A 23,957-nucleotide genomic window follows, 5' to 3' on the forward strand; every position below is an offset into this window, starting at 1 on the left:
GAACTAATTCAGCAGGCATCGTCTTAGTTGCAAAGAACACAGCAAAAGTGTATGATAGACATTGGCCCTGCCGTCACGGGCCTCCTGCTCAGCACAATAATAATAGCTCATGTCTGTGAGTGCCAAGGCTTTCCATGCTCTATCTCACTGACTCCTCACCCACACTCTAGGAGTTAGAAACAATTGCCCTTGTTTTACAGACATGAAAATGAAGCTCAGCACAGTTATGTGACCTCTGCAAGGCAGCTAACAAATGGCAGAGTTGGGATATGAACTCTAAGCCCCTGACAGCAGAGCTGAAACTGTTAAAACAAAACGGGGTGTTCTTAGAACACTTAAAAGCTGCTTTATGTCAACACTCCACCCTAGCCCAGGCCAAATCCGCACCCCAACCCCAGCTCCAGGCCCGGCCCTAGCCTAGCTCCATTCTTAGCCCTGGAAAACTCCTAGTCATACTTCAGAACCCTGCCCCGGGCCTCTGAGAGCTCCTACTTGTTCTCTGGGGAACCTCAGAGGAAAAAGAAATACTGAGTCCAAGTGATAATTTTTACAATTCACATTTATTTTGGGAAAAAAAAAGGTTCTGCTAAAAATACTCCTACAAAGGCATTGGAGTAACAGGGTCAGAGTTGATCTTGGACACAGCTGGTGAGATTTCCTTGGTCACAGCAGTGGGGTCCGGAGGAGCCAGGTCTGACCCACGGCCATCGGAACCCCAGCTGTATCAGTCCCTGACCTCCCAACATTGTCAGGAAAACCCATATTTATGACCACAGGAAACAGGGTTCTGGGAAACCCTGCCAGACAGCCCCATACCCTGGTTGAGAGCTCTGGTCTGCATAGCTCAGGCTGGGGCAGACACTTCAGGAGAAGGAGTGTGCACACTCACTCCCACAGCCCGTGGCTCTGACAGCAGCTCCAGGGAGGCCACGCTCAAAGAGGGTGCCACAGTGCCCCCCCGGGGATCTGGGATTTGACTGGCAAAGGATCTGACAGTGGAGAGGGGCTGAGTGTGTACCACTGGTAGCAGCATAGCATAGTGATTAAGTGGGGGGTGCTGGGGTCAGAGGCCACTTACTGGCTGTGTGACCTGGGAGAGCCACCATGTCACGTCTCTGAGTTTCCTAGTCTGTGGAATGGGAGTAATAATTGTACCTGTCTCACAGAGGTGTGAGGATTAGGCAAGACATTGTGTATAAAAAGTTGGGCACGGTGCCTGGCACATTGCTGGCACTCAAGAAATAGCAGCTATGATTATGATTTGGGGGCTGGGCATGACCAAGTGGTAATTACTCTTCTCTAGAGTCCAAGAAGGCTGGTTGTGAGTGAATGTCCCTGCCTGGCCTATGCTGGGCCAGCCTCAGAGGCTCAACTTGGTGCCCCCTGCCCATCAGAGTCCCTCTCCACAGAGGGGAAAGCGGCCAGGCTGATGACGGAGTGATTCACAGGCACCTCTGCCGTGTGGTCTCCCAGCTCTGGAAGGCAGTGACTAAGATTAGAAAGGTCAAGGGGGGTCTTGGAAGGGGGTGAAGGCTGTGTGCCCATGGAAGCTATGTCCCAAATGTCAGAGGGAAGGCACCTGGCTCTGGAGTTTGCAGCAAGACCCTGTGGTTGTCCAGTGTTAAGACTCTGGCTCTGAATAGGAAGGGGTTCTGCTTCGGAAATATTCCTCAGTGGGGGTCTCCCAAGGCAAATTCCTGGCCCTGCAGCTTCCTTGCTGCAGGGAGGGAAATTCCACCCCAGAAGAGTCCCTCCCCAGACTGAGCCAGTGGGGCCCTGCTTGGTTCCTAGGTCCACCAGCCAGTGGGCACTGTGGCCTGTGTGGGGCTTTACTCAGCTGTAGCCTGGAACAACCAGCCCCTTTTCCCCCCAGGAAGGGCTGATGCATGCAATTCTGCCACTCTACCAGGGAAAGACGTTCCACACCCCACTCAAAAGGAGGGTCTTTGGCCCTTGCCAAGGTGCATCTGTAACTCAGATCCAAGGGATGGGGCTTTTCTTAGTGTCTGTTTTCAGCTGTTTCCCTCCCCATCTCTTTCTCTCTTTCTTGCTCTTTTTTTTTTGTGCTTTTAAAAAAATGCTAGGGCCCACAGGTCTGGGGAACAGCAACGAACAACGAGACTCGAAATTTCAAGAATTAGCAGCATAGAATCATAGTGTGATGGAATCTTAGAAACATGGAATCATTCCATTGGAATCTTAGAATGATGGGGCTTTGCAATCCTAGAATCTTGGAATCTTTCACCTGTGGAACGTTAGAATTCTTGACTCTTGCAGTCTCAGCAGGGCCCCCAAGAGTGTATGTGGTCCTGGCTGTGACCTCCTCCCTCCTCCCTCTCCTGCTCCCTCTCCTTCAACAGGGGCCGTTAGGTCTTGGGTAGAGACAGGGCCTTTGCTCTCTCCCTCCTCCAGGAAAAGCCGTGTCTTGGTCTGGGTAGCCGGGCTTGGTAGTGGTGGTGGGGCATCTGTAGCTCTAGGTCCAGCTGGAGGCCCCACCTGGCCAGGTGTTGAGCGAGCAGGTCTGGTCCATAGCCTTGGGGTCTGTGGGGTCTCCCAGGGTGGCCCTGAGTGGGTTGCTGGGCCCCTCCAAAGTATTAAATTTCTGCTGCTTCTTGTTATATCAGCTTTCTCAAGGCAGCCTTCATGCTGCGAAGCTAAACTCAGACAGACTCTGGGTCTGAGGGTCTTTCTAATTTTCCTGAAAGCTTAGCTCTGTCTGGGCACATTCCTGAGGGTCAGCTCTACCCCCTACTTCATGGGTCCTAATCTGCATCTGGGTTTGGGCATCCTATCTGAAAATGTCCTGCTTTTTCTTAATCCCTGTCTACAGCAGACCCTCTCTCTGCAGACATCAGGGCAGTTTGTTGTGGGGGAAGAGTCAAGTGAGGATTTCCATGTCTGGAGGAATCTCCTGGAGGAGCTTGTCAAAAAATGGAGACTCTTGGGCCCAACCCCAGGGATTCTGATTTAGGGGGTTGGGGTGGCGCCCAGGAGTCTGCAAGTTAAAAAATAAATAGCCCAGGAGATTCTGATACAGGTGGGCGATGGCAAACATTTTGAGAAATCCCAGGAGGTGGGAAGGAAGGACTACAGACAGATGGCCTGGTTGGAATCTTCTGGGAATCACCTCTGGGAATCAGTTTCCTCACTCGTAAAGTGGAGAGGATAATGCTTTGGCACCTGGCATATGGTAAGTATTCAGCGATTATTGCAATCCCTGTGGTTCCAACCTCCTGAGATTAGCCTCCGAGGGGGTGTGCCCGGAGTTGACTCTCTTTCCTGTTATGTGACAAAGGCCAAGTCCTTTTCTGCAGCCAACACTCTGACCTTAGTTTCTCTGAAGGAAAAACTGGCAGCTGCAAGACCATTCTCCACCTTAAGTTTGATGGCAGAAGCCATTTTGCAGAAGGCTGGGTCAAGGCCGCCTGGTGGTGTATTCGCATGCGTGTGTAGCATCACACAGCACAGTGGGGCTCCCTCAACTTCCCTCTGGGTTTCCCCAGGATAACACATTATTGGAAAAGACAGGACCCCAGACTCATTCCAACACGTCTGGGTGATCTCTCCAGGACTAGGGTGACCAGGGCAGGGATGGGTTTCCTGAGCAACTTCTCATGCCCACCCGCACGCCCGCCCCCGCCAGGCTCAGCTCCTTTGGTGTCTGGCAGCTTTCTCCCCACCCCACCCCTGCCACCTCTAGAGAAGCCTGGAGGAAATGGGGTAGACATCAGCCAAATTAAGAATCAGGTAGCACAAGACCCAACCCTGCTGTTCCAAGCAGCTGAAGTGACTCTTTGGATTATCTGCGTCAGTGAGGATGGAAACTGAAGCAGCAGGGCCTGGCTTCTCCTGGAATAAATGAGGGCCGCTCCGGGGGCAATTCCTTCTCGGGGAGAGGAGTAGCTGGGAGGCATCCTGCCCCATCTGATGACTGAACTGGTGCTTCTTCCTAGAACCTGATGCTCACTATGCTACTCTCCTGCTCAAGAACCTGCTGTGGCTGGACTGTACATCACGCCTAAACTGCCTCAACCTCCACTTATATCAACCTTCACTTCCCCCGTTCCACGGGCCCATCCAGACACAACTCCTCACTGTGTTGGACCATTCTGGCAGCTGCGTCTTGGAGTGACCTTTCTTTTGACCTCTGTCATTTTCAAGACAGCCTCTCCATGAAGCCCTCCCTGACAGCCCCAGCCCACTTGAGCTTTCTTTTCTCTTACTGGCCAGCATCAGACACCAACTGTTTCTCGTCACCTAATTGAGCATGGTAGAGGAGACATTGGAAACAGAAAAATCCAAAGCTCATGGCCTTGCTCTGCTCCTTCCTGGCTGTGTTATCCTGAGCAAAGTACTTCATCCCCCTGAGCCTCAGTTTCCCCCAAAATATGCAGGGGGGAATACTCCTTCCTCATGGGACTAAGGTGTATAAGTGTTTTGCACAGCCTGCCTCACCCAGTCCAATGCTCTCATTTTACAGATGGCTCAGTGAGGGGAAGTGTCTCCCCAGATTCACATCCCTAGTGACAGGAGCAGGCTGCTACCCTGCGGTCATGATGCACTTTCCCTAGCATCATGTGGTACCCTGTCTTTTGAATGCATTTACGTTATCTTCCCTAGCAAGTCTTCCAGCCTTTGGTACCATCTTCAAACAACAGGGGCCCTGGAGTGAGCCAGGAGTGGCCCAGGGCCCAGCCCTGGGGTGGGTGATGGTCTGGGGCCTGGGTCCTTCCTGTGCTTCAGTGAGGCAGGAGGATTAACTGGGCAGGGTGGGAGCTCCCAGCCTTTTGGAGATGAGCCCCTGATGGGAGAGGAGTGTGAGGCTAGCGACTGCTCACAAGGTGGTGGCAGAGAAGCCCCTAGATGGTGGCAGGGTGGGGACCAACTAGAGATGATGGGGAAAGTTCAGCTGATGCCATCTGAGTAAGAGGCACTGCTGGTTAGTAAACAGCCATAGCCCTGAGTCCCTTCAGTGTCTCCTACTGCCCCGCCACCCGGGTCCCTGCTCTGAGGCCTCTGGTCCAGCACTCAGGCCATCATCTATTCTGATTGGTCTGCCCGAGTCTTCGCAGTTGATATTTCGGATATCATCCCCCAGGGAGAGGACTGCTGAGCACCAACAATGACCCATTCTGGGGGCTTCGTAGCAGTAGGGGTGCGGGTGGGTAGCATGGCTCTCTCCTACCCAGCCTGGCGCTGCACAGCTCTGCTAGCTGCACCCTCCCAGAGCAGCTGGTCCCCATTTCCACGGTGCCCTGGCCTGTGTTTACAAGGCAGCTTTCTTTCCTGCAGTACCAACTGTGTGCAGAGCAGCCGGAAACTCCCCTAACACTGCTGGGCAGGCGGGGGCTGGCACTTGGGGAGGTTGAGCCAGGAAAGGATTAGTAACCAGGCAGCGGGTGGCTCAGAGCTGTGTGCCTGGGCGAGCGGGTGGTGTAAGTGGAAGGCGCTTGGCAACACGGCCTGCCACTCCCCGCTGAGCAGCAAGCAAGAGGTTGGGGCGGGGCGACTGCCCCGGTAGCGGGTGGGGTGGGTGGGTGGGGGTGGAAGAGATGTGAGCAGCGCCTGTACCCCTGGGACAGTCACAGTGACATCTGTTTGTTACCCTGAAGTGGAGACACAGAGGTCTGGTAGCACCTGTGCTCTGGGAAGCAGGTTTGCAGGGGGCCATGGCCACTGAGGACCTCGGCCCTGGAGGGTGGAGGGGCAGACATGCTGGCTAGTGGTCACCAGCTCAGCGGCTTAGGACAGGAAGCCATCTGACGGGAAGCACCGACTGCCAGCCCCATGTGGGGCCCCAGAACAGTTGGGGGGTGGGCTGGGGAGACAGAACTAATCTAAAGAGCATCAGGGCAGCTCCCGCCAGAAGGTGACCTTGTGTGCCGAGACAGCTGCCACCCGCGCAGGGCACCTTTGGGGCACAAAGTGAAGGCCAGTGGGCCACTGCCGGCCAGTTTGTGGGAAACCTGCCAATGCTTTCCCTGTGGCTCGTCCTGCTGTCCCCATGGGGGGCCCACACTTCTCTCTAATCCCTTCCTTCCCTTTGCAGCTCAGGCTCCCGGAACAGGTGAGTGACAGACGATGGGCTGTGCTGTGCTGGATGTTCACTCTGACCGTGGCGCTTCTAGCTGGCTGCCTGTGGCCCGAATCTTTCTCACTGGCCATCTCCTCGGATCTGGGAAAGGTCCCGAGAGGTAGTCTCCTTGGCTCCCCTTCCTCAGTCAGACCCGATATCCATGGCACATCCATCTCCCTGCCTCCTCCTGCCACGTGGACAATTCTGATTTTAATGTGAGCAAGAGCTCATTTGCACAGAGAAAACCAGAGTTGGCTGTGCCTGGGGGTCCATGAGCACTCTAAGACCCTCACGTTCCCACTGTGACAGCTCACCTGACACCCAGACCCTCTTCCGAGTGCACTCTCGTCAATTCTCTGCTACTTATGTACCTGCAGGGGCTCACCCTGATTCCCAGGGCATCGAAGGCTGAGTTCTGAGCCACTTCCAACTCACTTCCTTTGTTGCCTGTGCTTTTGACAAGCCAGGGCCAGAAAGGCCACGTGGAGCTGTCGTTCTCCATGTGTTTTCTCTGCCCTGGGCTTTCTGGAAGCCTGAGGGAGGAAGGGCTGCTTAGAAGAGCAACCCTTAGCACCTGGGTCACGTGCATCCCAAGGGTACCAAGGTCTCCCTTGGAACTTACAGAGAACAGGGGTCATATTATAACTAAAGCGTTTATTTCCATTCAATTCACTAACTGATTGCTCTGCTTGGGTGTCTGTGTTGGCTCACAGGAGGGAGTCTGTGGCCAGATCCCTAGACTGAGGGCTTCCCCATGGCCAAGACCTTTAGGCCCAGCAAAGGTCTGGTGGGGGGAAGGAGGTGGGAGAGAAATCACACACTTTCTCTCCAGGGAAGGGAAGAAGCATGCTTGCCCGTGTCTCTGAGCATGAGCGCACCCTCTGGAGGGCAGGGTATCACAGTGAATGATCCGGGTCCTGGCCTCCGATGCAGCCTGGTTTAGGCTCCCAGAGGCAAAACTGGGTTTTGACCATCTGAGGGCACTCAGGAGCCTCAAAGGGGCCTATTTGCTTGGGAAGTACTAGATAGATTGGGGCAGGAGAGTGGGAAGTGGGCAAGGACTTCCAGCCCTGCAGCCTCAGAGCCCACTTCCTCCTCAATCTGTCCCTTTCATCAACAGTCCTGGAGTGGGAAGCTCCTCCACCTTGGCGCCTCCCCCTCCACACCCAAATCTCACTCCAGTCTCTGAATGGCCCAGATGGCCCCATGGCAGTGGGCTTTGGTGAGGCCTGGTGGCAGGTGGGAGGAGGGAAGAGTGTCAATGAAAACCGTATAAAAAAATCCAGAAATGTGCATATAAAATCTCGCCCTTGGTGTATTGCCTAAGTCAGTAAGCAGAAAGCACCTTCTTCCTGGAGAAGGATCAAGTCCTCAAAAGGTAGGAAATGTCAAAGTGTCACTTCATTGTCATTAAAAAAAAACCAAAAAACAAAAAACAACCCAACAAACAAACCCCCTAAACCAAAACCACCCTGTGACCAAAATACCCCCGAGTCCAGGAATTGCTGTAAACAAACCCAGATGCAGGATCAACCCTTCTCAGCGGCAGTCGGAGCTGACGGCAGTCACTGCAGTATCAGTCCTCGAGGCGGGGGCTGGCGGGAGTGGGCACCAGGCGGGCCAGGCTGCCAGGCTGTGCGCGTGATATGTACCTGGAGCTGCAGACCTGGGGGGTGGCCATCCTCCGGAAGGCTGACCTTTCTGGGGTCCCCGCGTTCTCCCTGACCCAGGAGGACAAAAGCCCCTTTCAGCCCTGTGAGCCAACAGGAGAAACAGTGTCTTTCATTGGAATTTCTAAAATACTCTCCAAAGACAGAAAAATTCTTCTGTTTGCCCAGTGGTGGCAGGAATAGATTTTCCCAGAGGGGTTCTCAGGGTGGCTGTCTGTCCATCTGTCCCGTCCTCCAGGCGCTTGGTTGTTGAGTGAGGCCTAGAGGAGCAGCAGGGACAGGAGCCAAGGGCGGCCCCTGTCTCTCCCCTTCACATTTGTTTTTCTGAAAGTGTTTCTTGGCTCTGGCCAGGTCACCTTCCCAGAGGGAGTTGGAGAGAAACTGCTTTTGTCTCCGATTGGACACATCGCATGAATCTCCCAAGCCCTTTTTTATCCCCCGCAAGAACAGTCATTGCTTTCCTTATGAGAATCCTCTTTAAAAAATATTCCTTGTATTTCCCGCCCCCTCCCAGGATCTGTTTTCTTTTTTCCCATTCCCTTTTTTTTTCCGTCGTTTGAGTTGCATGTTTTCTTGGTGACGTCTCGTGGCTGGCGCCGCTTGGTTCTTCCCGTGGCCCGTGGCCTCCTGGCGAGTGGCTGGCCCTGCAGTGGATAGAGCACCAGGAGGGCCGGCACGTGGGGCAGAGGGGGCGGGGCTTGGAGGAAGAGGTGAGCCGAGGCAGGTGAATGTCAAACCTCCACAGACTGAATCTGGTTCATCTGCGCCCGCATCACCTGGATACTGTTCAGGATTTTTTTCTGGTGGCCAGCCAAAGTGACCCCAACCCGGAGAATGTCCCTTTGGGAGAGAAGCACGTGTGTTAGGGAAATGTGCGGGTGAAGGGGTCCTGTGCCTGGTAGAGAGCTGCCTGGGCTTCCCCAGGAGGAAGATGGCAAAGCAAGGAGTACTGGGGAGTGGGGAGTGGGGAGTGGGCAGGCAGCCACAGCTGGAGGGAGCGACTATGGTGTGAGGTGGAAGAGCACTTGAGTCGGAATCAGGGTCCCTAGGGGGCCTTCCCTCCCCTGCTATTGGGAGGGGGAAGCCAGCTTACATTTTCTTTCTTTTTCGAGACAGAGTCTCGCTCTGTCACCCAGGCTGGTGTGCAGTGGCGTGATCTCAGCTCACTGCAACCTCTACCTCTTTGGTTCAAGCAATTCCCCTGCCTCAGCCTCCCGAGTAGCTGGCATTACAGGCGCATGCCACCTCGCGTGGCTAATTTTTTGCATTTTAGTAGAGACGCGGTTTCACCATGTTGGTCAGGCTGGTCTTGAACTCCTGACCTTGTGATCTGCCCGCCTCGGCCTCCCAATGTACTAAGATTACAGGCATGAGCCACTGTGCCCAGCTGCCAGCTTGCATTTTCTAAGCACCCGCTTCCTTTATATCTCCCTCAACCTTCCTACCAACCCCCAGTTTGTAGGTGAGAAAACGGAGGCTGAGGGAGGTGCTATGATTTGACCAAGGTCACAGAGCTTGTAGGTGGCAGGCAGACCTGGGTATCAGTCCACAGGTGACTCCGAAGTTGGCCATCTTGCCCCTTGGTCCCTGCTTCCCTATTGGGACATGATCTATTCCTCACCCTCCAGATCACCCCACTTGGCTGGTGGGGCCGGTGGAGAGGGGGTGCTAAGGTGACAAGCAGAAGTGGCTGGGCACTTACTCCATCATCATCTGAGACACGACGTCAAAGGAGGTGAAGCCGGCATTGGCGAAGCTCTCCTTGTACTGCCCCATCTTGATGGCCTCCAGCCACTCGTCCACCGTGTTAAAGCTGGTGTAGTCGGGGATCGTGCGGTCCAGCAGCGGCAGGTTGATGCTGGGGTTGGGAGTGGGCGACAGAGATGGTCAGGGCACCTGTTTGCAGGGAGCGTGCAGGGACATGCCTGTAGGCTGCGTATGCGTGAATGTGCACGTGTGCATCCATTTATGTGAACACAGGTGAAGGGGTATGTACGTGAGTATTTCTGCATGAGTGCGGGCATGGGTTTGAACCTGTGGAAACATGCATGCATATATATGTGAGCGTGCGAGAGCGAGTGTGTGTGCAGAACTCAAAGCTGGGGCCAACTGGGAAGTCTAGGGAAGGCACTGCAGGGATGGCCAAGAGGCTGGACCTCGGAAGTGAGGAGGGGAAGATGCAGCTCCATGCTTATTTTCAGGAGGAGGGATTTCAGCTAGACTAACTATTCTGGTTATTCACAGTTTCCTCTCCCAGTGCCATTCTCCATCCTTTCTCCACCCTGGTTTGTGCTATAGGAAGCTCACCTTCTGGACTGTCCAGAGACTGTATCTCCAAAGCCCAGCTAAGACTGGCGGCGCTAATGGGAATGACTTCTTGGCTGGCAAGGAGTGAAATGGCTCTCATGAGGTTTAAAGCTCAGAGGGATTTGATCTGGAGAGTTAGGGGTGGCTGACACAGGGTCATGGTGAGGAGAGACAGGCAGAGGGAAGCATGATGATCTCCCGCTCATAAGAACATGCTGGAAGAAGGACTTTGGCCCAAGTCCTTCCTAAGGACTTGGCTACAGCCAGCCCTAGATCCTAAGTATACCTGGCCAGACGCCCCTCTGAAACCCTGTGGGGTTGTGGGTCCTGAGGAGTAAGTGTGTGCAGGGGCAGCAGTGTGACCTGTGACAGCCACCCAAGGAAGGTAGAGGAGAGCTGCTGCCTCATGGAGCCTGCCCTGGGAGGCTTGAGCCTTGAGGAGAAGGGAGGCACCAGGTCCCCGAGCGAATACCCCTCAGGCCGAGCCCGTCTCTCAGGCATGGGGATGCTGACTCAGTGTGGGGGCACAGATGGGTGTATGGTGAGTACAAACTTCTGAATGGGTGTGTGTGTGCAGGTGCCTATGGATGTGTGTAGGTGTGAGAGCCTGAGACTGTGTGTGTGAACAGGCATGAGTGTTTGTGCCTAATTGTGTGTTCATCTGTGCATGTAGGACTGGATTTGTGTGAGCATGTGTGTGATGAGGATATAAATGGAAGTTAGAGGGTCCAGGTTTGAGTGTGAGGGTAGCTAGGAAGGAAACTTAGTGACAGGCATATCTATTCACGAGCTAAGATTCTGGATCCTTTGGTAATCATTTATTTATTTATTTATTTAGCTGGAGTTTCACTCTTTCCACTCAGGTTGGAGTGCAGTGGCACGATCTCAGCTCACTGCAACCTCTGCCTCCTGGGTTCAAGCGATTCTCCTGCCTCAGCCTCCTGAGTAGCTGGGATTACAGGTGCACACCACCAGGGGCTGGCTAATTTTTGTAAATTTTAGTAGAGAAGGGGTTTCACCATGTTGGCCAGGCTAGTCTTGAACTCCTGTCCTCAGGCGATCCACCCACTTCAGCCTCCCAAAGTGCTGGGATTACAGGCGTGAGCCATCTCTCCTGGCCTTCCTTTGGTAATTTTTCTTCATTGTCCTCTCCCACCATGCTTTAAAAGATGCCTCCTCTGCACCCACAGGGTATATGTCCTTTTCTTCCTCTGGGCAGTCTGTGTCCTCTGCTCTCCTGCACCCCTAAGGCAGGGCAGGTACCCAACAAACACTAGTTCTGTCCTTCCCCATCCCAAGCTGCAGTAAGGAAGAGCATTTGCCTGAAGTGGGGGCAGAAGGGATGGGAGACGGGAAGAGGGGCAGGGCCTGGCTGGGGCAGGGGCAGGGCCTGGCTGGGGCAGGGCCAGGGCGGGGCCAGGGCGGGGCCTTACCCAGAGGAGAGGGGCGCCATGGCTTTGAGGCTGTTGGGATTGCGGATCATCTTGTCTAGCGTGTTGACAATTTGGCCGAACTTGGGCCGGTGGTTGCGGTCCTTCTGCCAACAGTCCAGCATGAGTTGGTGCAGGGCGCTCGGGCAGTCCATGGGCGGTGGCAGCCGATAGTCCTGCTCAATGGCATTGATTACCTGGGACAATGCAGGAGTGCAGTGGGGTTGGGTGGATGGGCTGAGGGCATCTACCCTCTGCCAGGCCCGTCTTACCCCCAGTACATTGCACGTCTGACCTATTTAGTTGCTGTGGCAACCACTTTCACCTCCTGGAGGCAGCCCCAGGGATGGGATGACCTGGGTTTCCACCATCTAGACCCTCAATCTGACATGGCAGCTGGGTTCCTGCCTCACCCTTTGCCAATCTTGGGAAATCCAGCGCCCTGAGATAGCTTCTCCCCAGGGTCCACCAAGATAACCCTCCTGTGCCTGGTTCCACCAGCTCCTCCCACCCTGTGAGCCCCTTATTGGCTTGGATGACCCCAAGGCCTCCCCAATCTGCCTCCTTGCTTGACCCCACGTGGCCACATGCTTGATTTTAGTGCCATTTACAGCTCCAGGTGTGAGATACCTCCCTCCATCAGGCCCACACCATGGCCTCAAGCCTGGCTGGGGCTCCCTCCCACCATCTCCACCTGCTTCTCTGTCAAGGAAATGCATCCAAACACCCCTCTCAGCCTGTCCTGCCACCATGGCCAGATTCACCTTTCACAGCTCAACTGTGGGTCACCCTCCCTGTGTAAGAAGTTTCTTCGAGTCTTTCCTGTCTTCATTTTTGCTAATGGAAATCCCTTGGTTTGGCTTCAACCCCGCATTAGCCCACCTTAGCCTTTGCACACACTGTTCTTTCCCACTGGAAGCCCTCAAGTCTCCATGTCCTGCGACCTTTCGAAGCCCACTTGTCCTGCGATCACTTCCTGGCTGATCTTGCCCATGCTGCCGGTGCCTCGGTGCCTCCAGGCTACTCTGATTTAGCACCTGATCGTAAAAGCTCCTGATCATAACATCTGGTTCCCTGAATAATCGTCTTGTCCCCCAGTTAGGTGGTGAACACCTGAAGGGCAGATGTGGTCTCATTTGGGGCTGGCCACAGGTGCATGCATCCTGAAGACGTGCTGATGTGTGGATGGGTGGCCTTTCCTACTTCCTACCCCCTGGAGAGTCCAGAGTCCTGTGCAGACATTCGAGTCAGCCACCATTGGGCTGGCAGCTGCCCTGGGAGCCAGGCCCATGATCTCAGAAGCCTATGTCCCACACTCTGGGAGACTGGCATAAGGCCAGGAGCCCTGATCTTCCCTCTCCCATCTGGCGGGCCAGAGAGGCCTTGCCTATCCCCTTGGAGACTTACGTCCTGGTTGGTCATGTCCCAGTAGGGCCGCTCCCCATAGGACATCACCTCCCACATGACAATGCCGTAGCTCCACACATCACTGGCCGAGGTGAACTTCCGGTACTGGATGGCTTCCGGGGCTGTCCAGCGGATGGGGATCTTTCCGCCCTGGGAGACAGAAAGAGGAGGGTTTGTGGGTGGGAGGCTGGCCTGTCTGACCTCTTCTCTTAATCCTCCCACCCTGTGCCCTGTGATGCCCCAATCTCATGAGGCACCTCATTGTGCCCCAAACTTACCATGCAGCTTCAGACCACTGGGCATTTGCGCCCTCTGCATGAAGTGCCTTTTCCCACTCTGCCATCTGGAAACCTCCTTCTCATCCTCAAGTCCCTCCAAAAGCCTTTCTGAGCTCCCAAAGAATTGTCAGCTGCCCTCAATCCCACAGCTGTGCCTTATGTCTCCCCATCAAGGAGGCATGTCTCACATGGCACAGTACTCAAGTGACTTGCCTACTTGCACCCATCTCTGGGCTCTTTGTCCTTTCAGTTTAAAACCTTCAACAACCCTTGCTGCTTTCAGGAGAGAGTCCTGAACCTGGGCATTCCAGGAGCTCCAAGGTCCAGCCCTGTCTACCTCTCTAGCATGACTGCTCACTACCACTGCCCCTACAGCCTGTATTCCTGTCACAGGACTTTGCCATGAGAACATGGCATCTGACAAACGTTTCCGGGCCCTTCGGCTCTCAGCTCAGATATCAACCTCTCTAGCAAGGCTTCCTCTGCCTCCAAGGCTGGCTGTCCTGGCTTACAGCCCTGTCACTCCACATGGCTCTGCACATTTGTTCCCCACCAGTGTGGGAATTGCAAGAGGGCAAGAGCTGTGGTTCCTGTCCCCCTGTCTCCAGGGCCCAGGACAGTGCTTGGCCCAATTGGGCGTTAGTGAAAGTGTCTTGCAGGGAGAGATGGACACTCATGCCCTCTTCTCTGGCTCTGTGACTCCGGTGTTCCCTGCCTCAATCTTACCAGGGCACTGGTGTAGGTGGGGTCTGAGGTATCGTCCTCTAGAAAGCGTGAGAGCCCAAAGTCTGACACCTTGCAGACCAGGTTGCTGTTGACGAGGATGTTGCGGGCAGCCAGGTCACGGTGAACATAGTTCATGTCTGCCAGGTACTTCATGCCGGCTGCGATGCCCCGAAGCATGCCCACCAGCTGGATGACTGTGAACTGCCCATCGTTTTGCTTTGGGAGAAGTGGGGAAAACACAGAGTAAACAGAAAAGCAGGCATCAGAGCTCTGCATCATCCTCATAATGGGAAACCAGAGCAGGGCCCTGCCAGCCTGGCTCTGGGCTCCCCTGGGGAAGGACTCAGATGCTTCGGGACCCCAGAGAGGCCCGTCAGAGGCCAACTTCAGGGTGGTGGTGAGAACACAGGTTTTGAAGCAGACACGCTTGGTTTGACTCTGGCTTTGTTCCTTCTTGGCTGTGCAACCTTGGACATGTGACCTAATATCTCTGAGTCTCAGTTTCCTCATCTGTGTGTTAAATGGGCCTAAATCACACCCATCTCCCAGGGCTATTCTGGGTTATACAAGAAGGTGTATGGAAGGTGCCTGGCACATGTTAGGTGCTTCACAAATATTTACTGAATGGCAGCTGGTCCACTGGCCTGCTTCTGATGTCCAGTCTGGTGCTTTGTCTGGTTAGTTGACTTGGTGTCCTGGGAGGCCTATACACTTTCCTCTGTTGGCCTTGTGCTCTGAACTCCTCCCACCAGCCTATAGAGCTCTGGAGAACTCCAAAATCTGGTGAAAACCTGGATGAGAGGTCAAGACACTTGGTTCCAGTCCAGGCCTCATCTTGACCCTCTGGGTGACTCTGGGCAAATCCTACCTCTCTTTGAGCCCGTTTTCTCCTGTGCATAATGAGAAGGCTGGCTAAGAGCAGGAATGGAAACAGATTTCAGATGTGTGCCAACTCTGATCAACTGATTGTGGCTTCCTGGGGAACCATACTGAGAAGAATTATGGGACTGCCTCTGGGCTTAGTGGATGAGAGTGCTGGGATTGATTAGCAGTGCCTGCCACGGATAAGGGAATGGAAAGTGACAGCCTGCAAGCCATTCCTGACCTAGAGCTTTTCCAAGACCCCTTCAGGCTCTGACAGTATGAAGCTATGTCCATTGTTCCTTTTCCTGCCCCATTCATGGGCCCCTGGCCCTCTTGCCTTCCCCTACCCGGAGAAAGGAGTCCAGGGAGCCATTCTCCATGAACTCGGTGATGATCATCACAGGTGTGCTCTTGGTCACGACACCCTCCAGGTGGATGACGTTGGGATGGTCGAACTGGCCCATGATGGAGGCTTCGCTCAGGAAGTCCCGGCGCTGCTTCTCCGTGTAGCCCGACTTGAGCGTCTTGATGGCCACAAAGATCTCTCTCTTGCCTGGCAGCTTCAGGTGGCCACTGCAGACCTCGCCAAACTCCCCTGAGACAGAAACACCAAGACAGACAGGATGTCACTTGCCAGGTGGAAGGGCCACCTTCCCGTTCCCTGTCACGTCCACTCACGGGGCCTGCAGGTACATTTTCTTCTCAGTGGCCCACTCATCCTTGCAGACACAGAACCCCTTCAAGAATGTCAGGGGTCCAGAAAAGTCCCAGTCACCTCTGGGAGAGGACAGTAAATTCCTCATGGTTGTTCTCTGGTTGTCCCTGGCTGGGCATGGGGGTGAGGGTGCAGGGGAACCTGGGAGATGGGGAAAGGCACTGGGATACATGGGGGGAGGAAGGAAAAGCACTGGACCAGGAGTCCAGAGAACTGGGCTCCAGACCCAGCTCAAGCTCTGACTCACTGTGCATGTCCCTTCCCAGCCCTGTGCCTCAGTTTCCTCTTTTGTCAGTGAGGTGGTTTTACTGGATGACCTTTGAGGGCCCTTCTTTCATGGTCATTCTGAACCTTCAGGCCTTGGGGGGTCCTTTGAGGCACCTGTCCCACATCCTACCTTCTGCCCCAAGGGTATACATTGGGGTGGTCTCGCCAGCCATGGCTAAGGTCATAGTACATGTGAGAGTACCAGCCACCTACCTGCTCCGATCACCTGCTCAATTTTGACACAGGAGATGTCAATTTCCTTGGCAAACTCCCGCACTGCCTCATTGGGGTCCTCGTAGGTGAAAGGATCGATGTAGATCTTCATGCCTGGGGTCACTGGGGGACAAGACCAGGCTCTGTCATATGGACTGACTCAAGATGCACACAAAAAGGAAAAGCGGGAGCCAGTCCCTCCATGGAGGGAAATCCACGCCCATGTGGCCCCCATAAGAACTGGGCAACTCCCTGCAGGTACTTGACCTCTCTGGGTCTTACTGAGCAGATGGGCGTGAACCGAGTAGGAGGTGAGGGGAACAGAGACCAGCAGGGGTGGCAGATAGGTCTTAGCTCTTGTTCCAACTCTCACTGATCAACAGTGGTTTTCTGGAGCAGCTGAGACTGGCAGGACTGATAAGCAATGTCTGGTATGGGCGTGGGCACAGATGGATAAACGGATCGATAGGTGATACAGAATCAAGGGGTGCAACGTAAACGAAGAGGGGGGCAAAAAGGAAGGGAGCGAATTGGAACTAAAATACAGAAACAGCAGGCAATAGACCGTGTTGTCTTTGGGGTTCTGCTAAGGAGAGCTCCTCCTTGTCTCTCCAGGCCTAATTCAAGCCTCCTCTTCTCCCAGGGTCCCTTTCTAGCTGCCCAGCCCTCCCAAATGGGCCCCCAGAGCCTTGAGGGGCCGCCCCACTCACCAGGGACTGAGTGTCCACAGCTGCTGGGCCACCTCCCAGGTCCCCCTCTAGCCAAGTCTTAACCCCTTCTGGATCCCTGATTTTCTGGTAATCAGCACGAAGCTAGACATGGGGCATTTGATTCCTGATTTGATGCATATTTTAGTTTTATTATTATTATTATTTTTTGTTCTCCCTCTCTTCTGTCCCACACTTATTTTTTTATGCACTAAGAGAAGAAGGTAACCTGGATGTCAAAGACCCAATTCTGAACAGCCAGCACTGAGTTGGCAAAACGCTTTGAAAGAAGGGAAAGATGACCCACCCATCTTCCGCCTCCCAGATAGACAGCTGGTCTTCCAACACCCAGACCTCCCGGTCCTCCCTGAGCCCAGGCTTTCCTCTGGCTCTTCCAGCATCCTGCTCACATTCTCCTGCCACTCCGGGAGCTGCAGCTTTGGAGGTAGAAGTTCTAGGAGTTGGCAGCTGAAATCCTTGGGTCACCATAAGGCTTGGCTGGTTGGTGCGTGAGGCCATCAACCCTGCTCAGCTGTGTGACCTTGGACATATGAGTTGACCACTCTTGGCCTCTATTTTAGACATTCCAGGAATCTAGGCATTAGAGCATGTAATATAGGGGTTGGCGAATTGGCTTATAGCCTATTTTGTAAATAAAGTATTATTGGAACACAACCATGCTCATTCCTTTGCCTGTGGCTGTTATTAAGCTATGACAGCAGAGTTGGGTAGTTACAAGAGAGACCCATAAGGCCTAAAATATTTACTATCTGTTCCCTTACAGAAAAATTTGTCAACCGCTGCTCTAACACATTAGCTTTATTTGGGATTATTTGTGTGGGTATTTGTTTAACCTTTGAGGTCAGGGTTTCTTAATTTGGGTCTGTGAGCTACTTAGCAGTCCTGAGTATGAGCAGTAGGAGATCTGGTAACCTCCTGAGATGGGATGCATTTATTATGATTGTCCTTTTCTATTCAAAAAGCAATTCATGCTGCTTCTAAAGTCCAAAAGTTATGGCAATAAATATTGTCAAAAATAAAAGTTCTCAAAAAATCCAACCTTGAGTATAGACCTCTGGATTTTTTTTAATTAATTTTTTTTTTTTTTGAGACAGGGTCTTGCTCTGTCACCCAGGCTGGAGTGCGGTGGCACAATCTCAGCTCACTGCAACCTCCGCCTCCGGGGTTCAAGTGATTCTCCCACCTTAACCTCCCAAGTAGTTGGGATTACAGCCATGTGCCACAACACTCAGCTTATTTTTTGTATTTTTAATAGAGTTTTAATAGGTTTTGCCATGTTGGCCAGGCTGGTCTCTAACTCCTGACCTCAAATGATCCACCTGCCTCGGCCTCCCGAAGTGCTGGGATTACAGGCGTGAGCCACCGCGCCTGGCCTGACCTCTGGACTTTTAATAATTTTATACATGTATATGTTTTTCTGGCCATAGGCTCCAAAACTTTCAGCAGAGTCTCCCAGGAGTCTGAGGCCCCCAAAGAGGTAAGAACCACCATCCAAGACTGTGAGTGCCTGGGAGGAGGAAATGGACACATGTTTTTTTTCTGATTTCTCCCTCCCCTGGCACACAGCAGACACTCAATGTCTATAGGGCTGAGCAGAATCCAAATGACACAGACAGAATCATAATAGCAGCTGTCACTTACTGAGCCCTTTGTGCCCAACACCATGCCAGGCTGTTTATATGCCTTAGCTCCTCCACTCAAAAACTCTTAGAGGAAAGGACCATTATTCCCATTTCACACATAAGGAAACTGTGGCTCTGAGAAGCTAAGTCATCTGGCCAAGGCCACACAGCTAGCAAATGGCACAGCCAGGATTTGAAGCCAGGTCTGTCAGACTTAAGCCTAGGGCCAGTACTCCTAATCACCATGTTCACTGCCTCCTGGATGAAATACAACCAGAATCTGGTCCATGCCGCCTGCTGGAGTATTCCGCCACGATCACCTCTTTCCCCATCAGCCTTCTCAGAGCCAGGGCATCGGCTTCCTGGGGATGCTCTCTTGCTTGCTCAGACTCAATGCACGCCCTGTGGTTCTTGACAACTGGCTTTCAGCCTCCCTCCCAACATGACTCAGGGAGGCCCTTTCTGATGGGGATACAGGACAGGAATGGGTTGACTCAGGGAGGTAAGGGGAAGCACAGCAGCTCAAACCCTCCTTGTTCACCTCCACTGCCAAGCAACTGGATGCCATCGTCATGCTGTGGCCAGCAGCGCTGGTCAAGAGGGCCTCTGCTGCTTGCAGGACAAAGCTGCATGCCCCTGCCTGGCATTCCCAGCTCTCCATGGATTGGCCTCACTTCCAGCTCCCTGCTCCCTAGATGCCTGCTCACAGGACTTATTGACCCAGGGGTTTCAGACACACTTCATTATTTCCTGCCTCCATGCTTTTGTTCATGTTGTGCTCTCTACCTGGAACACTCTCTCTTTCTTTTTGTGACCAGATCAAATGCCATCCCCTCTGTGAAGACTGCCTGGATTGCTCCAGGGGAGACCTGTACCCTCTCCTCAGGCTCCCACAGTCCTGAGTCCACACCCACTCTTATGATCTTGATGTCTGTGTGGCTTTTCTACTGTGTACCTCCCAGCCCTTTGGGAGGCTGAGGCAGGAGGATTGCCTGAACCCAGAAGTTCGAGACCAGCCTGGGTAACATGGCAGAAACCCATCTCTACAAAAAATAAATAAGTTAGCCAGGCATGGCAGTGCAGGCTTGTGATCCCAGCTACCTGGGAGGCTGAAGCAGGAGGATTGCTTGAGTCCAGGAGGTAGAGGCTGCAGTGAGCCGTGTTTGTGCCACTGCACTCCAGTGTGGTGACAAAGTGAGACCCTGTTACACACACACACACACACTCACACACACACACACACACGAAATTAAATGACATCAACACAGCTAATAAATGGCAGAAGTGGGGTTTGAACCCACGCCGGCTACAGAGTCTCCACTTGTAACCCTCAGGCTGCCAATTTCTCCCAGGTGCTTCCCCAGTCTGTCTCTTGGAATAGAAGGTGAATGAGTGCCTGGTGGCCAGAGCCTCCAACAAGTCTGGCTCTCAGAAGGGGCACTTGCTGAACCGAGGTCGGGTGAGGAGCTCTGCAGGCAAAGGCTACAGAAAATCCTGGGCTGTTGTTTGGATGATTTACGGGTGTTGGCCACTGGCTGTTGCTCTGCCCTCAAATGCGAAATTCACAATGAGGGAAGAGGAACCAGTGTACAGAGTTCTGGGTCTGAATTCTGGCACTGGCTGCTAATTCTGGTCACAAATCAGCTGCTTTGTGAGTTTGAAGCCAGGATCAACCACTGTGTTGATCCAGCTGTGTGCCCTTGGGCAAGTTACTTAACCTCTGTGTCTCACTTTTTTCACCTACCCGATGGGTATAATAAACAATACCTACCTCCTAAGGGGGTTGCAAGATTAAACGAGAGTATCTTTTTAAAGGGCTCAGTACAGTAGTTGGCAAAAGGAAAACGCTGAATAATTGTAAACTGTTGCAAAGAAGAGCTGGCTATTATTAAATATTATTCCAAAGCACTTTAACGTCCCTTAATTCATTTAATCCTCACAATTCCGTGACAAAAGTATCATTCTTGCTACTTCCCATATAAAGATGTCAAGGCTCAGAGAGGTTTGATGGCTTCCCCGAGGTCACCCAGCTGGCCAGTGGCAGAATAGGGATGAAAACCAGGTCAGTCCCTCTGGCTCCATATCCAGGCATCACAGACCTTGGTACTCACTCAGCACCTGCTGAATGATGGAAACCATGGGGCCGTGTGGGTGATTACAGGCCAGTCACATGGATCTCTGGGCCTCAGCTTCCTCCTCTGTCCTGACCACACAGGGTGGGTGGGTGGATATGGGATCACAGGGCTGGCAGTGCTTTGAACAGAACAAAGTTCTGCTTGGATCTAACGTTAGAGCTTAGGATGCAGGGAGGGGGATCTTAGGCCTTAAAATGTGCTGATCTAGGAACAAACCCTGGGGTCTCTCTTAAAAATAGACCTCACCTGTTTCCTTATTACTGACTTACACACCACATAGCAATGCTCCCCAATGGCTCCAGGCGACGGAGCATGGGAGCCTATCCCATTCCAGCTCAGCAGAATGGAGCCAGCACAGGATGCCAGCTCTTCAGCCAGACAGCTGGAGTTCATACCCCTGCTCCATCCCTGAGCAGCTGTGCAACCTCTGTGCCTCAGTTTCCCCATATTCAAAGTGAGAAATTATAAGGATCAAATGAATAAATACATGTAAAGCATTGAAACAATTCTTGGCACACAGAATCCATGCAGTACGTCTAGCCACATCTATGATCATGATTTCATTACTTGGGGCAATAAGAGGGGATGACATAATTTATAATCTTTCTTTTTCTTTTTTTTGTTTGAGGAGTCTTGCTCTGTTCCCCAGGCTGGAGTGCAGTGACGTGATCTCAGCTCACTGCAACCTTCGCCTCCCAGGTTCAAGCAATTCTCCTGCCTCAGCCTCCTGAGTAGTTGGGACTATAGGCACCCGCCACCATGCCCTGCTAATTTTTGTATTTTTAATAGAGATGGGTTTCAGCATGTTGACCACACTGGTCTCAAACTCTTGACTTCAGGTGATCCACCCACCTCGGCCTCCCAAAGTGCTGGGATTACAGGCGTGAGCCACTGCACCTGGCCAAAGATATCTTAGAGTCCTAGCCCCTAGTACCTCTGTGTAACCTTATTTGGAAATATAATCTTTTTTTTTTTTTTTTTTGAGACAGGGTCTTGCTCTGTCATCCAGGCTGGGGTGCAGTGGTGCAATCTTGGTGCACTGCAACCTCTGCCTCCTGGGTTCAAGTGATTCTCCTGCCTCAGCCTCCTGAGTAGCTGGGATTACAGGCGTGCACCACCACACCCAGCTAATTTTTGTATTTTTAGTAGAGACGGGGTTTTACCATGTTGGCCAGGCTGGTCTTGAATTCCTGACCTCAGGTAATCCATTCGCCTTGGCCTCCCAAAGTGCTGGGATTACAGGCGTGAGCTACCGCACCCAGCCTTATTTTTCACTTTTCTTGGGACAGGGTCTCACTCTGTCACCCAGGCTGGAGTGCAGTGGTGAGGCCATGGTTCACTGCAGCCTTGACCTCCTGGGCTTGAATGATCCTCTCACCTCAGCCTCCTGAGTAGCTTGGGACTACAGGTGTGTGCCACCATGCCTGGCTAATTTTTACATTTTTTGTAGATATGGGGTTTTGCTATGTTGCCCAGGCTGGTCTCGAACTCCTGGACTCAAGTGATCCTCCCACCTCAGCCTCCCAAAGTGCTGGGAATACAGGCATGAACCATGGCACATGGCCTATGACCTTTATTTTTAATGTACAGGTGACTTTTATTTCTCTGTAGTTAAATGTGTCCATCTTTTTCTTAGGAGTTATCAATTGCTTTCATGCTTAGAAGGTCCTTTTCTATTTCTGTATTGGTTAATAGTTGCCTAAATTATCTTCTGGAAATTTTAATGGCTTAACTAGTTTTACATACATGCCCCAAACTATTTTTTTTTTTTTTGAGATGGAGTTTCACTCTTGTTGCCTAGGCTGGAGTGCAATGGCATGATCTCAGCTCACTGCAACCTTCACCTCCTGGGTTCAAGGGATTCTCCTGCCTCAGCCTCTGAAGTAGCTGGGATTACAGGCACACACCACCACGCCAGGCTAATTTTCTATTTTTAGTAGAGATGGGGTTTCACCATGTTGGTAGGGCTGGTCTTGAACTCCCGACCTCAGGTGATCCGCCCATCTTGGCCCCCCAAAGTGCTAAGATTATAGGGGTGAGCCACTGTGCCTGGCCCCAAACTATTTTTTTTTTTTTTTTGAGATGGTGTTTTGTACTTGCTGCCCAGGCTGGAGTGCAATGGCACAATCTCGGCTCACCACAATCTCTGCCTCCTGGGTTCAATCAATTCTCCTGCCTCAGCCTCCCGAGTGGCTGGGATTACAGGCATGCACCACCACGCCTAGCTAATTTTGTATTTTCAGTAGAGATGGGGTTTCTCTGTGTTGGTCAGGCTGGTCTTAAACTCCCGACCTTGGCCTCCTAAAGTGTTGGGAGCCAAGCTCTCCAACGCCTGGCCTGGTGGCCAGGCGTGAGCGACCGTGCCTGGTCAGCCCCAAACTATTTTTAAGCCCAGGAACTTTTACTTCAAATCATGTCTTACCCAGAGGCTTCGTACCTGGAGCTCCTAGACTCTGCTCATTCTTACGTACCCACATCCAATCCTGCAGCAAATCTAGTGGCTCTGCTTTTGAAATATGTCAGAATCCAACCACTTCCCACTACCTTCTCTGTGCCACTCGGTCTGGCCGCCATCATGTCTTCCCTGGATTCTTCCAACAGCCACCCCACTGGTCTCCTTGCATCGGCCCCTTTGGTCCATTCTCCAGACAGCAGCCAGAGAAGTCCCGCCAAGGCCGTAACTTGGAGCATGTCATCCCTCTGCTCAGAACCTTCCAGCAGCTCCCCATTTCACTCAGGGAAAAGCCAAGGCTTTGCTGAGCCTGATGAGAATCTGCACGTTGGACTCCCTCAAAGCTTCCATTTCTCTCTTTGCTCTGCTCCAGTCACACTGGCCTCTGCTGTTCCCGAAACCTGCCAGGAAGCTCCAGCCTCAAGACCTTTGCATTGGCTGTTCCCTCTTCCTGGAATGCTTTTCCCTCAGATACTTCTGAGCAGCTCACTCTCCCAGCTCCTCTGTATCTTTGTGCAAGTCAAACCCTGTCAGTGAGGCCAACGCAAGCTGTCCTATTTAAAAACGCCACCCTGATCCCCACAACTCTCGGCCCATTACTGTTCCACTTTGTCTTTTTCCTATAGCACTTTCATCTTCAAATATACCATACGCTTCTGCATTTATGACATGTATTTTTCTTTTCTTTCTTTCTTTTTTTTTGTTTTTTTTTTTGAGACTGGGTCTTGCTCTGTCACCCAGGCTGGACTGCAGTGGTGCGATCTGGGCTCGCTGCAACCTCCGCCTCCTGGGCTTAAGCTATTCTCCCACCTCAACCTCCCAAGTAGCTGGAACTACAGACATACATGACCACACCCAGCTAATTTTTGTACTTTTTTTGGTAGAGACAGGCTTTCATCATGTTTCCCAGGCTGGTCTTGAACTTCTGTGTTCAAGCGATCCACCTGCCTTGGCATCCCAAAGTGGTGGGATTACAGGCGTGAGCCACTGTGCCTGGCCTTATATGTTTATTTATTTATTTTTTTATTTTGAGACAGAGTCTTGCTCTGTCACCCAGGCTGGAGTGC

At 52.6% G+C, this 23,957-nt stretch overlaps 1 protein-coding gene across 5 annotated transcripts in view; it reads right to left on the reverse strand.

Moving 5' to 3' along the window:
* Window positions 1–541: 541 nt before the first annotated feature.
* The window catches only part of EPHB2 (EPH receptor B2), a 210,052-nt gene continuing 186,636 nt past the window's right edge, over window positions 542–23,957 (reverse strand). For 3 of the 5 annotated variants that reach the window (XM_016956078.4, XM_016956067.4, XM_016956064.4), the window contains 7 exons: window positions 15,954–16,076; window positions 15,106–15,353; window positions 13,895–14,110; window positions 12,891–13,040; window positions 11,487–11,680; window positions 9,449–9,604; window positions 8,291–8,586 (listed from right to left, as the gene is read on the reverse strand). In XM_016956078.4, the coding sequence (XP_016811567.2) occupies window positions 8,478–8,586; window positions 9,449–9,604; window positions 11,487–11,680; window positions 12,891–13,040; window positions 13,895–14,110; window positions 15,106–15,353; window positions 15,954–16,076 (1,196 nt within the window). In that variant the 3' untranslated portion in view covers window positions 8,291–8,477. Of the gene's footprint in view, window positions 8,587–9,448; window positions 9,605–11,486; window positions 11,681–12,890; window positions 13,041–13,894; window positions 14,111–15,105; window positions 15,354–15,953; window positions 16,077–23,957 lie in introns of all 5 variants that reach the window. The other 2 variants (XM_063804398.1, XM_063804404.1) reach the window with 2 other exon arrangements.

Source organism: Pan troglodytes, chromosome 1 (genome assembly GCF_028858775.2).
Source record: "Pan troglodytes isolate AG18354 chromosome 1, NHGRI_mPanTro3-v2.0_pri, whole genome shotgun sequence".
Lineage (NCBI taxonomy): Eukaryota > Metazoa > Chordata > Mammalia > Primates > Hominidae > Pan > Pan troglodytes.